We start from the raw sequence: 17,424 nt of genomic DNA on the forward strand, positions 1-17,424 counted from the left end.
AAAATGTCTGCGAACTACACCCAACTTCCGATGGAACTCGGTGCTAGGTTTGTGTACCAAGTCCGAGCTACTCCTTTGAACGTGGTGGAGAAAGCTACGCACATACAAGCTTCATGGAGAGGTGCATTTGGGACTGGAATGTGTCCACATGATCATTGGGATCAAAGGACCCATCGTACTTGTCTAGTGGTAGGACCTTGAAATCTTTCGGCATTGGGGCTACTAGGAGTTCAGGTGTTAGGGGAGAAGGCTGGCTCAAAAGAGTAGGCGTTGTTCCTTTGGCCACTGAGCTCACCCCCTCTCTTTCCCGACCTTGGTCAACTGGATGGTTGGGCCTTGTTGGATCATTTCTTGTTGATGTACGGCGAGTCTTGCGACATTGTTGCTACTGCTTTTTCGGTGGAGCGACATTTGTACTGCCAGCCTCTGTGTTGTTAAGCACTTAGATCTTACTTCGAATAATAGGGCGAGCTAGTTCAGAGATTCTTCTTGCTGCCTCCTCTTCGTCATGCATTCGTGCTGGCTATTGCAAGGAACGAGGGGTCTCTCTTGGAGCCCGCACCTTGGACCTTGAATCAGTGCTCCACATGGGAAATTTGTCGGTTGCGCCTCTTGGACTGACTGGGTTCGGGTCTATTCCTCGGGCTTTCTCTTCGAGAAGCAGGGGGAGTATGTCAGTCACCTACAACACCCCAGGGCGGGGTTTGCCTGGAATGGGGGGCCAGTACCTGCGAAGTTCTTTCCCTGCAGGGTGGGACTAGTGCTGGTTGTTTGCCGTCTGGTTTGGTTGCAGTGGTGGGAACTGTTGTTGATACTGTTGATTAATATAATATTGCTGGAACTGATGAAACTGCTGCATCTGAATCTGCATTGTTCGGATACTCTAGACAAGGTCGTTGAACTGGAAGTGTCCAATCCCAGGGGGAATCACTGAAGGCTTTGAGAACATGGCGCTCACTTGGGGGAGTGGGACACTCACCTGTTGGGTAGTGCAGGGTGCAGACAGTGATGGGACTGCAGATATGGTCAAAGGAATGGTGAATTGGCCGATTGTCATCGAGAGTCCTTGGGGAGCGACTATATGCTGCTCTTGCTCCCCAGCGAAGTTCATGTTACCCTTACCGTTGTGGCTGTAAGATGCCATTGAAGTTGAGACTGAGTTTGAAACTGTAAAGGAATTGGGATGACCTTTTGATCGTATTCCCACATATGGTGCCAATTGATTGTGCATGATCTGGAAGCTCCTAACTGGAGGATGACCTAGACCTTAGTCGTGTAGCGAGTTGGACAAACTACAAGACAGAGGATTAGAGCACCCGGGGCAGTTAATCCGACGAGGTCGCTTTGATGCTTTAGTCAGTACTATGTCGTGATTGTGAGTTAGAATCTGAGTGTTAGAGAGCTTGGATGCAAGTAATCGCGCATACCTGGGTCATGGAGGGGTTGATGCCTTTATATAACTGAGTTATTGTGGCTTTCCCAAAACAGTTCTGAAATCTGCGGCCTGAATGGATGAGATTCGTTTCCGCTTTAATTAGGGAGTAACGTATCAGTCAATGAACCTCATTATCGCCGCCCGATTCAGACGGGGAGAAGAAAAGGCTTGCCGTTATACAGTATGATCCCATAATATTCAAAGTATGTTGGGAAGCTATTAGGATTTATTACGTGTTACTTCGGTTCTTGGGTCACGAATTCGATTAGCCACCGAGGTGACCTTATGCCGAAGTGAATTTATGTCGAAGTGACTTTATGCCGAGGTGACTTTATGTCGAGCTCCGCATACCGCTGACTAGGCTCCTCTTACTGATTTGTCATCCTACAAGCAGATCGCATCCACGTAACTTTTATCTACTAGGTCGTGTCAAATTACCCCTCATCACAAATAAAACCTAATTAGGAAATACAATGGAGAAAAATTAGTGAGCCAATAACAATTAAGGAAATTAGTGTTATATGAAAACATAATAGAGAGAAATTAGTGAGCCAATAAAAGTTTAGGATATTAATGACTTAATGTAGAATGAAAATGGAAGGGAGAGAAATTAGTAGGCATTTTCTTAGAAGGGGGAAAGGTTTTGGGAAGAGAGAAGAGTGCTGACTTGGCTTAATGGAAGGGTTAGAGAGGAGAAAGGAGACAGAGTTAAGGAGGAAGAAAGAAAGGGGGTTTGGACTTTGGAGAAAGGAGAGACATGGTGACATCGATTGCTTTGCTTTATATATATATATATATATATATATAGATAGATAGATAGATAGATATATTATTTTAAGTAATTAATATATAATATAATATATAAATTATATTAACAATTTATACATTTATATATCATATAAATAAAATATTTAAATATTATATATTTATATTATTTATTTAAAATAACTAATCAATCAAATTGAAATCCATTTATTTAATCAAATTTGAATTTGAATATCTCTTGATTTGATTTGAAGTCATTATGTTTATACTCTTAGGCGGTGTTTGGCATTGATGTCGTTGCTCTAGAAAACAGTGACACATCAATGCCATGTTGAATAAGTCAGTGTTCCAGAAAATTGTAACATATTTGGCATCGTTTTTCCATAAAAAACAGTGCTCCAAACCACACATTGAAAATCGAGAAGGCATGGTTTGGGGAAACACCAAATTCAACATTTTCTCAATTTGAAACTCATTGTTGCCAATAATGACATGATGTAGCAATGATGTGGACTTACTATAATGAGTACCAGTGCTGAAAACAGATATGGAGCATTGGTACCAAATAGATGGTGTTGCTGTTGCCTTGGGAAACAAATAAGTGAGAAAGTGGTGCCTCCAACCCACACATATACAGCTGTATATGCAACACCGATGCCAAACATATATTTAGTTTTTGTACTTGAGCAATATGCTGACTTGAAAATCTATCATCCTACCAAACAATAATCCCTCCTTAAACTTAGGCTTAGTTTAGGAAGAATACAAATACAAAGATGTACAATGAAAATATAAAGTTTAGAAGCACATTTTATTCTTTATATTAATATTATTCTCATAAGTAGAGGTGTTGATCAAAAGCTGAAAATCCCAACGGAACTAACCGTATATATATATAAAATTTATCATTTATAATATAATACATTATATGTATTTATAACATTTGTATTATATATTATATATTTATTTATATTAATATATTATAAATAAAAAACCAAAAAAAATAAGAATTGAATCAGTCGAAAACCTAACCGATCAACTGTTAACAAATCTTTGGCATCAGAAGTTATAACAGCTCATGTGATGCATCTCGATCAATCTTCTTATGCCTCTGATGATTGCCCAGAGCATTGTGTCATTTGCATAACAGGGCTGTCCTTCTGCAATGCAAATTCGATAAGTGTGAGAGACTAAATAAAATCTGGGAGAATATAGCTCTTTGCTTTCTGAAGAAAATCCACAGGATTGGGGGCTTTTCCTCTGAATATATAACATCATTTCTGTGGTCCCAGATGCTTCTCAGTATGGCTAAAATCTTAGCCGGCTTGTTCAAACTCTTTCGAGCAGTTAAACTTTTTGACCCACCAATCTAAGAGGTCTGGACTTGTTAAGGGTATATACCATGGTTTTTAAAAACGAACCGGAAACAGAACTGGTCAGGGGACTGGTTTTAGGTTAAGCGGTTTTATCGTTCGGGTTGAATGGTTCGACCTATGACATTATAAATAAATTAAAAATAAAAAATATATTTATAAATAATAAAAATAGCATAAAATTAAATAAAATACAAAAAAAATATAGAAAATACAGAAAATAAAATTATCTAAATAAAAAACAATACAGTACAAAACACATAAAAATATACAAATCAAATACAGAAAAAATCTAAAAAATACAGAAAAAACACAAAAATTCAAAAAATACAGAAAAAATAGCTTGAAATAAACCCTTAAATCTCTATGTAAAAATCAGTGCTCACTAACCAGGGAATGTAAAGTCAGCTAATCTTCAATTTTATTTCTGCGATAAATCCTTCAAAACTAGCTTGAAACATTTAAGAGAGAATATTGATAATACCTAACAATGTTGAAAATGCAACATACTACAACTTTTGTAGATGGAGTGGTATTTCATTTGCAATGTCATAATGAATAGGGGGGAAAAATGACGGCCAGTTTTTCTCCACTATAACAATTCCATCTGTCAAACCAAATAGAGTAGAAAGAGTGCTGGTAATGGTGTTTGACAGTGAGTTCACTGCTGGTGAGTTCGGGCTTGATTCCAGGTTAGTTACTGCTGCAAGTGCTGCTCCAACTTGCAGAATCGTCAATGGTAGTGTTGTTGTCACTGCAAATTCCCCACCTGCCGCTGCAAACTCATCACCCGCTGCTGCAAATTCGTTGGACAGCCGCTGCAAATTCATCGCCCGCCGCTGCAAACTTGCCTGCCGCAACTCTTACTACTGGAGCTTGTAACTCTGGAAGTTTAACTGCTGCAAATTCGTTGTCACCAGTAGCCGTTAATCGCCGTTGGATGCCGGAGGTGCTGCCCGCCGCAAGTGGTCGGTTGGGTGTGAGGGTTGAGAGGAGGGAAGGGTTAGAACGAAAATGGGGTTCTAACCCTAAAGGCCTTAAACATTCAATTTTGATCTGGGGATATTCAAGTCATTTTATTTTTTGTTTTTTTTTTTATTTAAAACAGTGAAAATAAAATAAGGATAACCCGCGAACCACTGCCCAGGTTGAATGGTTTAGCGGTCTGATCGCCCAAATCAACGATTTTCTGACTTTTTCAATGTTTTTTAAAAATTTCCAATTTCTAATATAACCGGACCCGAGAGTTGACTGATTATCGATTTTTCTGGTCCGACCGTCCGGCCCGGTTTTGAAAACCATGATATATACTTTTCTGGGTTGACCCCAACCTGACTTTGAGACAGACTACTCTTGCTAGGTGACATTCAAAGAAGAGATTAGCCCGTGTTTCGGCATTCTGCTGACAGAAGTAGGAAATCTCATTTGTCTGCATGCGGGTCCAGATTGAGTGTTTTGTTCCTACAGCTTGCATTAAAAACTTCCATCCAAAAGGAAGACATTTGTAAGGGGCCTTAATTTTCGACAATCTGGTCCATTTAATTGAAGTGTGTGAGCTTGAAACGTCAAGAGTCCAAATTACTAATCTAACTAAAAAGACCCCATTTTGTGTTGAACAGTGTTCTCTTCAAAATGGGTCCTCTCAAACTTGAACCATTGTTTTCATTTCAAAATATCAATACATATTAGATCACATCATACTATACACACTGGCTTTTGGGATCACCGATATATTAAGTTATAATAACAATTTGGTAATTTTAACTATATATATGTATATAGATTGAATCTAACTCTTGATGCATCAAATTTTAATACCCAAGCACAATACTTTCGAATTTGGATTCAGTCCTCACAGCTCCTTGCAGCTGTTTCTTGAGAATATTTCCTCATGAATATATACATACATATATACAAGTATATGAATTATTTGTTTGTATTTTAGATGTTTTACTTTTTAGTGAATATAAGTAGGGGCCTATGGGATGCTAGTCATATCCCAGGTAAGGTCCCTTCAAAATTTGGCGCTCCAACACTCCATTGGTGCCCAGATCAGTTCTAGGGGTGCAATTCAGTGGGCCTAACCTAAGTTTGGATTGATTTAGACTTTTATATGGGCTAGATTTAGATTTTTAATCTTGGACTAGGCCTTAATTCAAAAATTCAGGCTTTTTTATTTTCGGGCCAAATCTAGGTCTAGCCCTTACGTAGTCTAAACCTGACCCAATCTCGACTCTATCTTTTTTCTAACCCGAGTCCCGTCTACATATATATATTTTTATATACAAACATATAACAACCATTTACATTAAACTTTAGTGGAGGCTACCTGAATTTTATTCAGAATTCGGGCTGGAAACCTTCTGCCCAAATCCCAATCATTAGGTTTAGACGTGTAGTTGAGCTTTATTCCGGCCCATCCCGCCTGACTTGCAGCCCTAATCAGTTCGGCTTCCCGCTCCAGACTCCTTTGAGTGAGTGAGGTGAGAGTGACTCAAAAGTCAAAATTAACGGTAACACTTTCTAATAGTTAAAACAGAAAACGGAAATAGCGAAGCAATTAGCGACTGCCGAGTTAGGTCCTCAGCTTCAAAAACTCGGGAGCAGCCGAACCAATGCTCAAGGCATTCACGTTTCTCCCCCGCAACACCATCTCCCCATTCCGAAGGTATGAGATGAATGGTTTTTCCTCAACGCGAGTTACTTTCTTTTCTTTTCTTCTCTTTTTTTTCCGTCGTGAGAGATAGAAATTTTGATTCTTTCCATCTTTCCATTTTTTAACTTTCTAGGGTTTTCTTTTGCATCTAGTACTATAATGTTTGAGGCTATTCGCGTTATCTGATTTAGTGTTGCATGCAGTTTGTTTTCTTTCTTTTTTTTTTTCTCAATTCAACGAAATTCTCTTTAGCTGAATTGTGTTATCAGTATTTAACACAGCTGGCCCATGAGTAAAGTGCGAGGCTTGATTAGTTTTGTATTGGTCTGCCTTGTCAAGTTGAGTGGGCAAGGAGCAGTTTTTTGATGTAGCCGTTTCCATTTACAAGTAGTGCGTTTGTGAATTGATCTATTACCATAATCACTATCAGTTGCGTACGGCAGTTGCTTGTGCTTCACTCTAACCACATTTTTATAGAGTTTATAGGACTTGGTGATTCATTTAATTTAGTGTCTTAAATCGGTCCATTTGGAAACTGAAACAGCTTGTTTGGGTGACTCAACTTGTATTCTACACACACTCACACACACACACACAGATATATATATATATATAGACACGCTGGTTTCTATTTCTTTTTCAATTTTTTTTTTGGGTTAATGGAATTAGATGGAGCTTGTACTAAGTAGTTAACACTTCATGTTCATTCTCCTACTGATCTCTTGACTTTTGGCCTTATGCTTCTTTTTGAATTACTTGAACAAGAACGACAATGTTCTCATTTTTGTGGGGAATGGCACCAGTGATTTAAAAGGTGTGCCTAGTTGCACAGGTGAGGTGCATTTTAAGGTATGTGCATCGCCTAGGCTCCAGGTGCACACATCACTTTCAAAAGGTGTGTGCCTGGTGTGCCTTGCGCTTCTGCCCAGGTGTGTGCCATTTTTTTTTTGCTCTTTCTGTTCGCCTGGCGACTGAGCCACTCATTGTAGTGGAGTAGAACACCTAATTTTCTAATGTTGTTAATTCATTCATCCTAATAAAATATCTTTTTAAAAGGCAATTAAAATTATATAATCATTTTGATGTGTAGGCATTAAGAATTTAAGACCGTAACATGGACTTGTTTGGGCTTGCCTTGAGGGGCTCGGTACAAAGGCAGCTTGTAGAATCAAAGATGTTTTACATCACATTAGCTATTCAAAGTAATGAAACTGGGAAACAAAAGAGGTTGGGGGTTTTACATGCTTGAATACGTTTTATATAGGGCAGCCTAGTGCACAAGGCTCTTGCCAATGCAGTCGGGGGGGGGGGGACAGATGTAGGCAGCCTTACCCCTGCACATTTAGAGGGACAGCTTGAATATGTTTTATGTGTTTGATTTTACTTTTAATTTTTCATTCGAATATGTTTTACATGTTATGTTTATGTATTTTAATTTTAGATAGTAGGTTTTTTTTTAAACATTTTTAATTTATATAACTAATATTATATTTAATATTTTTATTTTCTTTGATTTTTTCATTTTTTGTATTTTTGCGCCTTGTTCCAAAAAGGTGCACACCTTGCCTTGCATCTCAGGGGCAAATTTCCCCTTTGCGTTTTTTCTGCCTTGTGCTTTTAAAACACTACATGACACTGAGGCAAATCTTTTTCTTTTTCCTAGGAAATCTCATCTCCCGACCAATAATTAAAATACAGTATTATGGAAATTTCCTGAAAATCAAAATTGAATTGTTTTTATAAGAATTCAGGTTAATCATTTTGAATGAGGCTACGTTCAAGATCTTCTGATGCTGTTCATGGTGTGCTAATTATCTTTTGTAACACATTAAAAGTTTAACTTATAACTAAATCCCTTTTATATGAAACTTTGTTGACATTGATCTACCTAGAAGTCATGAAGATTAAACTCTGACAAAGTTCAACTGCAACACTATGTCTATGCTTCTGGAGTAAATGTTGATTGTTTAATCGTGCAACAGGATTTGTATGAGCAAAATGGGCACATCAAAATTACCATTATCTCCAAAATTCATTTCTGTGGAGGATGATAAAACCAATTGTGGAAGTAACTATGATGGTATGCTCTTTCCTTGATTTTTCTTTTTGCTTTATAATTCATACCATATAATCTTAAAAAAAAAAAAAAACTCTAATTCTGTTACAGATAATTGAGTGCTGCAAATTTCTTAAATATTTCTACATTTAATGTCTTCCGGTTGAATTTCCATAGCAATTGGACCCAAGGAAATAGCTTTGACGTGGCCATAACAATCTCTTATAACTGCCTCCCCCCAGCTCTCCCCATACCAGAGGATCTGGATTGAGGTGGGTACCATTGTAAGGATCTATTCGGCTTTAATATTGAAGAGTCAGCCACCTATTGCCATCTTCTGAAGATATCCTCCATATAGAAAGGGTCAAAAAGCTTTAATGTCTTTACCTAATGACATACTTTTATCAAGATTTTTCTCCAAGTCAAGAACTCTTCTTTATGCTTGATTTATTCCAGAATATTCTTCCATTCTTTTACTTCCAAATAGACCAAAGAATAGCCTCTCTAGTGCACCTCCATAGAATTCTCCATCTATTTCTTATTGGAGAGAAGAAAGTAGGATTTAAAGAGACTTTCCAGGGGTAGTGGATTACCTGCAACCAAACAAAGAAAAAAGCCTTTCCCAAATTCAAGTTGCTAAATGATAGTATGTCATAAGAAGACTAACCACAGAATAGATCAAAGAGTAGTGTCTCTAGTGCACTTCCACAGAACTCTCCATCTGTTTCTTGTTGGAGAGAAGAAAGTAGGATTTAAAGAGATTTTCCAGGGGTAGTGGATTACCTGCAACCAAACAAAGAAAAAAACCTTTCCCAAATTCAAGTTGCTAAATGATAGTATGTCATAAGAAGACTAACCATAGAATAGATCAAAGAGTAGTGTCTCTAGTGCACTTCCACAGAACTCTCCATCTGTTTCTTGTTGGAGAGAAGAAAGTAGGGTTTAAAGAGACTTTCCAACTCAGGGCCAGGTGTGGTGGATCACCTGCAGTGATCACTTTGGATAAAATAGGAATTAAAAAAATGATACTGTTTGAGAAAAGGGTAAAGTATATTTCTTTAACTAAGGGGATCCAAATAGGAACCCCAGAAACTTTACAGTGGTAGATTGTACATCCACCATAAAAACCCGCAAAATACATAGAAAAAAAAACAGCCTGAATACATCTTTCAGCCCATTAACAGATTCTTTGAAAACAGATTACAAAAATGAACATTTCTAAAATATTTTCATGTTATCCATAAAGAAAAAAGGCCAACCAAAGCAGCTGTGTTATTGAGAATAAAATACTTCTCAAAAAGGGGCTGAAGGAAATGGAAAATTGAAAAACATATAAGCGAAATATTTTCAGTTAGTTAGAGCATCATGTATTTTTTGAAGATAAAATATTTTCAGTTAGTTAGAGCATCATGTTATTAACACAATGGTTCTAGCATTGTAGGTTTAAGTCCTACATTGGTTAAATTGTTTAAACTTTAAACATCATATTTACAACCTATGATATAAGGAATTACTATTATATCATCAAATTCAAGCTTAGCTCATCATAATATAACAACAAGCCAGATAAGAAACACTTAGAGTTAAAATGAGGCATAACCCACCAAATGAACCTTGGCAGTGAGTGACTTTTATTTGTTTATTTTAAAACCCCAAGACCAAGTAACCAGTTTATTTAATTGTTTTGACTTTTTTCTTTCAGTAGCTTTCTTTTATTTCTCTTTTACATTTCTTAAATAGCATAGATACATTTAAATAGAATGTCTAGCCCAAGATTTAAGCATTTGTCTCTTAACTAAAAGGTGACTGCCTATAAGTCCTCTTCACCTTAATTCATATGATCTATTATGAAAATATTCACACCATCTGATGTAGTCATCTATTTGACATGGTAGTCCTAACTTGGGGAAGAAATTTGAGGTTGTTTGGATCTCCTTGTGATGTTTAATATTGAATGAAAGAAGAAAATCTGGAATGGTCTATTATGCACAATCTAAGCATTTCGGGTTTTAAACTTTATGTTTCAGGCTGCAGATTCCGTATTGTCTCGTATAATATTTTGGCTCAGGTATGCCATCTTTCCAGAATCATATATTCATATTGTTATATCATGTTTTTTTTGGTACAATGCTGAATTAGATGTTACTTAATAAATCCTTTTCGAAATTGTGTCATAATAAGTTGGTAACTTTACATTATACTTATAGGAATATCTTATTACTTCCAAATTTGTACCTTGTCTATGTAGTACTGGTAAACAATATCATGTTTTATAAATAAGGGTAAAACAGTGTATGAGGGCATTATTATGAAGTAAATTTCAATTTAGAGATCCGTAAAATGGTCATGGAAAAAATCCACCATAGAAATGGAAAGTATTCATTTTGGTAAGACTTTAAATAATAACTTTATGGTATTTGCCATAGCAAGCCTCTTTTTCTACTTCTCTCTGAATTTATGTAAACAAAAAGAGGCATCATCATCATCACCATCATCATCATCATTTTTCTCTCTCTATGTCAAATTAGGGCTCTACCCTCTCATATGTTTTTCTCCTCTTTCTCTCTAATCACTTTTCTCCATTTTCTAATTGGGAAACCTTCTACTATTATTTTCCTCTGCAATTAATACATATAAAAAGTTACTCTCCCATTTATATCTTTGCCAAATTCAACCTAGCAGGGGCCTTGTCTATTTGTTTCTTTGCCTTTGCTTCATTATTTGATTTATCATTATCTCATGCATAAACATGTAGATATTCTTTTTATCTCCCTGTACTAACAGAATAAGATATCCACCCTCTAGGAAAATAAGCTATCCAAAAAAAAAAATGAAAAAAAAACAATTTAAACCAATCAGTACTTAGTTGCTTAGATGTCAAGGCACTCCCTTTTTGCCTAGCCTCACCTTAGTGTCTTGGCAAACTATGGTATTTGTTAAACATCAGGTTGTGCAATTTAGTGATCTCATATCCAAGCAAGACGTAGATTCATTTATTTTATCTATTAAAAAACTGAATAAGGGATCCAAAACTGATATGCTAGAAATAATAATATATCATTCATTATTACGAAGATGGGCATGCAAGGGAAATGAATTTTACACTACCAAACTTTTTACTTCCTTTTAAGTTTCTATACATCTAGTAGATTATTTCTCAACTGATTATGCTTATGATATGGGGATATACAATTAGAGCAAAGTTACTCAACTCAACTCAGCATTAATTGCAACTATTTTGAATCAGCTACACAACTCTGCATTATTTGTTAGCACTTCAACTCACATTTTTTAATCTTCCTATTGCTCTTTTAGATACTTGCACTTCTCATTGGTGCAGTCATTGGCTATGCACATGACCGGACCATCTCAGATAAATTTTACTTATTTTGTTACCAATCGCGGATGCTCTTAAGTTGTCTTGCATGCACTTGTTTCAAATTTTATCCTTTCCAGTGTTGCCACTTATCCATTTCAACATCTTCATCACTTTTTTTTTGAGAAAAAGAGTAACTGATTTCATCTTTGCTCAATATCTTCATCTTAGTCACACTCATTTTTTAGACATGTTATTTTTTTTTGTTACCAAATACACTATTCCATATAACATTGTTGTTTTATCGCCATCTTACAATATTCTCCTTATAGTGTCAACATGTCATAATTACACACCAGTCACAAGTACACCAGATGCATCTCTCCACTATTAACTACCTTGCTCTAATTTTATTAGCAATATCATCTTCATTTTCTCCTTCATTATGGATTGTATCTAGGGTACTGGAATTGGTTAGCTTGGGGTATCTTTTTATCATAAATCTTAATTGCATCCTTTTTTATAAATGATCCTTACTCCAACATCCTATAATTTTGCTACTTGATCTATCCGTTCCTATGCTATGTGGATGAGGGTATGAGTTATGGAATCTGATACTAGCAAGAGGTTTTGGGTTTAGCACCCAAAAGAACAGGACTTAAGTATGTAGCAGGTTTATTTTATCTTCCAATTTTAATTTTTATAATATATTTTTGTTTTTATATGATGAATCCAAATGATGGAAAGTCGGATTAAATATAAATGCATTAATCACTGCAAGTGGTAAAGAGGGCGAGGTGCCCTTAGAAACATTTATGAAGAGCTATACCTGTACCATAGAGATGTAATTGTCCTTAACACTTAAAAATAATTTTTCTACCATTAAGCAAATTATAATCAATTATAGTCAGTTTAACAGGATGGCTCTTGAAACAAAAGTACTATTTGACATGTTTGTCTATGGGACCCACATACAGGGAACCCGCCTTTTTTTCTGAACTGATACAAAATTTCTGATGTGTGCTGCAAAATGGAGTTGTTTTATGAACACCATTCCTGTCATTATAAATAGGGGTTTTTCGATAGGTAAGCTTGAGTTGTATTAATAGTAAAAAATATGAAGGGGGTGCACTCCCTATAAAGCTACATTTGAAACTACAAATATAAGCTTTTAAGAACATGTACATCATATACATCTGTCTCTGCAGTTATTAATAGGGTATCTTCAGTCTCGTTACTAGTTATATGCCCAGTTTATCAAAAAGAGATTCTCCCTGAATCAGCACTTTTTTTTCCTTTTTTTTTTTCTTTTCAAAGTTTTATAGTTTCATGACACATGATACCATTGTTTTTATTAAAAATTACTTATAAAATGAAGTTGGAAAAGGTGAAGTAGATTAGTCTTACTGAGAGCCAAATCTTGTCATTACTTTGAGGTATACACATCAAAATCTATTTCAGTTATTACTGAGAGCCAAAACTTGTCATTATCTTTAGAATTTAGACAATGGTTTTTGAACCTTGGACTATAATATGCTTAATGTTTTAGTTGAGGATTATTTACAATGTTCCATGAATTGCAAATTCAGATTCATACACAAAAATACACATTAAAACCATAGTTGTCAAGGGGACGCCTAGTTTTTTTTCTTTTCAAAGTTTTATAGTTTCATGACACATGATACCATTGTTTTTATTAAAAATTACTTATAAAATGAAGTTGGAAAAGGTGAAGTAGATTAATCTTACTGAGAGCCAAATCTTGTCATTACTTTGAGGTATACACATCAAAATCTATTTCAGTTATTACTGAGAGCCAAAACTTGTCATTATCTTTAGAATTTAGACAATGGTTTTTGAACCTTGGACTATAATATGCTTAATGTTTTAGTTGAGGATTATTTACAATGTTCCATGAATTGCAAATTCAGATTCATACACAAAAATACACATTAAAACCATAGTTGTCAAGGGGACGCCTAGGCGACAAGGCGCCCTTTGAGGCTCGCCTATCACCAACCAGTTTTGTACTATGAATTATAAAATACTTTTTTATTCTCTATTTTTTGACGTTATAATTATAAAATAGGCACTATTAAACTAAAATATTCATTTTGTGTGTTTATATACTAATTTCTTTTTATTATTTTCTTATTTGTTAAGGTTTAATCAATACAAACATTGCTAAATGCTGTATTGAACCCTCAAAGACTTTAAAACCTGAACAAATAACTTAGGAAGAACATAAAATTTTGTCTAATCAACACATTTTCTACTACTACTATAACAAAAATAAGGGCCAACCCCTATATTTTTTGAATTTTCTTTTCCTTCTTTTTCTTCTCGTTAATATGTTGATTTTCTATACTTTAACATGAACTCTATACTTTTCTTATGAAAATTATGAATAATTATTATTTATCAAAAAAATTATGAATAATTATTAAGGAAATATGGTTATGGTGCCAAACACATTCCTTGAGCTTGGTACCATAACCATTTTTCCTTAATAATTATTCAAGAGAGTTACTTTTTCAAGAGAACAAGGATGAAGACGAGGCACCAAAGTTCGAGGAAGACGTCGTGAAGGTTAAAGGTCAGTTGCCTAAGGCTACGGTTCAGGTGCTGCTTGTACTTGCAAAGGAAGTCGATCCATTAGTGCAGGAAGAGCAGGATATGATGCTGGTAGGAAACTCTTCTCACGCTCCAACCTGCAACGTAACACTAGAAGAAGGACAGAAATGGAAGTCTTTCACCTATTAAAGCAGATGGGGTTTTGATTCACAATGTAAACTCTCTCTCACGCAAGCTTAGTCACAGGGAACAGCTTTAGGCCCATCTCCTTACGAGAATCCCTCTCCCTTGGAAAGTCGTCCCCTCAGTCCCAAACATTACAGGTACTGTTATCCATTCGGTTTTGGTTACTAATGTGCCTTCTGTGCTTGAAACAGATACACCAGCATCCCGAGCGGAAGTTCCAGTGGGAGGGATGAGAAGAGAGACTGGAAGCTCTGAATGCAAACTGAGAGAAGGTGAGATAGCAGTGGAAGAGGACTAAAGGAGGAACTAGAGAGAATTTGGGAGAGAATCCGCGCGTTATTGGAGGAGTATAAAGAGAGGGAGGAGAAATTAGATCAAAGGGAGAGAGTAACAAATTTTCAAGAAAAGGACTATTACAGGTTTTCTGTGTCCTTAAAGGTTAGGAATGTGGGGGATGGTTTCACCTGGGTCTTAACCAATGTCTATGGGCCAAACTCGTATAGAGAGAGGAATGAGATGTGGGAAGAGTTGTATGCCATACGAGGTCTGTGGGAGGGTCCTTGGTGTCTTGAGGGGGACTTTAATGTATTTAGGTTTTGTATCGAATCTAATAACCCCCAAAGGACAATTACAACCAGCATGAGGAAGTTCAATGATTTCATTAATAACTATGGTCTAAAGGAGTTACCCCTCTTACAAGCCAATTTTACATGGTCGAATTTCCAAGAAAATCCCCTTTGCTCGAAATTAGACAGATTCCTCTTTACTGAAGAGTGGGAGAACCATTGGACGAACTTGATAGCTAGAGCCTTACCCAGAGTCACCTCTGATCACTGCCCTATCTAGCTAAGTCTTGAAACCTTAACTTCTGGTCCTCGGCCTTTTAGATTTGAGAATATGTGGTTAACTCATCCGGATTTTGTGCACTTGATTGGGGAATGGTGGAGAGAAGAATTAAGAGGAGTGAATTGGAAGGGAGTAAGATTCCACAAAAATTGAAAAGGTTGAGATCCAAAATTAAGGACCGGAATAGGGAACACTTTGGAAGGATAGAGGAGCAAAAAATTGACTTGATGTCCAGGACTAAGGAACTTGATTCCAAGGAAGCTCAAAGGATGATGAGTGAGCAAGAATGAGTTTTGAGAGGAAACCTAAAGAAGGACTTGGAAGAGGTCATTTTGAGAGAGGAAATCTCGTGGAGGCAAAAGTCGCGACATAAATGGATTAAGGAAGGGGATGGGAATACTAAATTTTTCCATGCATTGGCTAATGGGAGGAGAAGAAAAAATTTTGTGGCTAAGTTAGAGGTGAATGGGGAGGAACTCACAAATCAAGATGAGATAGCTAGATGTTTTGTGGATCATTTCAAATCAATCTATAGGAAACCGTTGAATAATAGGCCAACCTTGGAAGACTTGGAGTGGACTAGATTGTCTGAAGAACAAGCAAATTGGTTAGAAAGGGACTTTAGTGAAGAAGAGATCAGACAGGTGGTGTTTTCAATGGATAGATCCAAAGCACATGGTCTAGATGGATTTACAATGGCATTCTATTAGGATTGCTGGGATGTGGTTAAAGAAGACCTTGTTGGGGTGTTTCAGGAATTTGCAAATAAAAAACGGTGAGCCCTGGAGTCAATGCTACTTTCCTAGCCTTAATCCCAAAGAAGGCAGATGCAAAGAACCCTAAGGACTATAGGCCAATCAGTCTAGTGACAAGCATCTATAAAATCCTGGCTTAAGTGTTGTAATTGAGAATCTGAGTAGTACTACCCTCCATCACCAGTCAAGAACAAGGTGCTTTCGTGCAGGGAAGGCAAATAACGGATAAGATCCTAATAGCAAATGAGTGCGTGGAGGACATGAGAAAGTCAGGAACCCAATGTTTCGTTTGTAAACTAGATTTGGAGAAGGCTTATGATCTTGTGGATTGGACCTTTTTACTAGAGGTCCTAGGATGCTGTGGGTTTGGAGATAGATGGTGCAATTGGGTAAATGGCTGTATTAGTTCCTGCCATTACTCCGTTTTGGTTAATGGGGTGGTGAAAGACTTTTTCCTAGCTTGTAGAGGCCTTAGACAAGGTGACCCTCTCTCCCCTTTTCTTTTTACCCTAGTTGTAGATGTCTTCAGTAGATTAATCTCTAAAGCAGATAGGGAAGAGGAAGTTAGAGGCTGGAGGACTGGAAGGAACAATGTTCGGGTAACCCACCTGTAGTTTGCCGATGATATCATAATTTTTTATGAAGGGGGTGACAGGCGGGAAGTGAGAAATCTCAAAGCATTGTTACAACACTTTAAGAATGTCTCCAATTTGAAGATAAACCTGGATAAGAGTTGTGTGGTAGGGGTTAATCTGAATGAGAGGACTTTGCAGTCTGTGGCAGATTTTGTTTAGGTTGTCCCATTTCTTCTTGGCCCTTATAGTATCTAGGTCTCCCTCTAGGGGCTAACCCAAAGGAGAGTAGATTTTGGACCCCAATTCTGGAAAAGTTTGAGAGAAGATTAGCTTCTTGGAAAAAGAACTACATTTCCATAGGGGGTCGAGTGACTTTATTGAGAGCTACCCTAGCAAATTTACCGGTTTATTTTCTCTCTATTTTTAGGATTCTTATTAGGGAAGCTAAGAAGTTGGAGAGGATAATGAGATCTTTTCTATGGAAGCCTGGGGAGGAAAAGAAAGATCATCTAATCAATTGGGAAATAGTTTGTAGGAGTAAAGAGGAGGGTGGGCTGGGAGTAGGAAGATTAGCTCAAAGGAATAAAGCTCTCTTAGGGAAGTGGTTGTGGAGGTGGCCTAGATAAAGGGAGAGATTGTGGCATGAAGTGATAGCTAGTATACATGGCAGACGGGAAAATGGTTGGGATGCGGGTGTATCACATCAAGCTACGTTGACATCTCCTTGGAAAGCAATTCAGAATGTCTTCCCTCAGTTTCTCAACTTGGTTAGGTATGATGTCAACTCTGGTGTGTTTTATTTTGGGAAGATACTTGGGTGGGTACTGTTGCCGTTAAGGACAAATTTCCGGCTCTCTATTCTCTTTCCCTTTACAAGGAAAAAACTG

General features: G+C 36.8%; 1 protein-coding gene and 1 long non-coding RNA gene across 2 annotated transcripts in view; one reads left to right on the forward strand and one right to left on the reverse strand.

Moving 5' to 3' along the window:
• Positions 1-2,801: 2,801 nt before the first annotated feature.
• LOC148873627 (uncharacterized) lies at positions 2,802-4,583 on the reverse strand. Its single transcript, XR_016105133.1, has 2 exons — positions 4,058-4,583; positions 2,802-3,360 (listed from the first exon to the last, which is right to left on the reverse strand). It is a non-coding gene; the product is annotated as an uncharacterized LOC148873627 (long non-coding RNA).
• A 1,287-nt stretch (positions 4,584-5,870) lies between these two features.
• The window catches only part of LOC148873628 (DNAse I-like superfamily protein), a 46,844-nt gene continuing 35,290 nt past the window's right edge, over positions 5,871-17,424 (forward strand). The window contains exons 1-3 of the mRNA XM_088964209.1: positions 5,871-6,241; positions 8,212-8,309; positions 10,313-10,353. Coding sequence (XP_088820335.1) covers positions 6,189-6,241; positions 8,212-8,309; positions 10,313-10,353 — 192 coding nt within the window. The 5' untranslated portion in view covers positions 5,871-6,188. The remainder of the gene's footprint in view (positions 6,242-8,211; positions 8,310-10,312; positions 10,354-17,424) is intronic.

The sequence above is a fragment of the Nelumbo lutea genome, chromosome 1 (assembly GCF_056320005.1).
Source record: "Nelumbo lutea isolate HS-2025 chromosome 1, American lotus-T2T, whole genome shotgun sequence".
Taxonomy (NCBI): Eukaryota; Viridiplantae; Streptophyta; class Magnoliopsida; order Proteales; family Nelumbonaceae; genus Nelumbo; species Nelumbo lutea.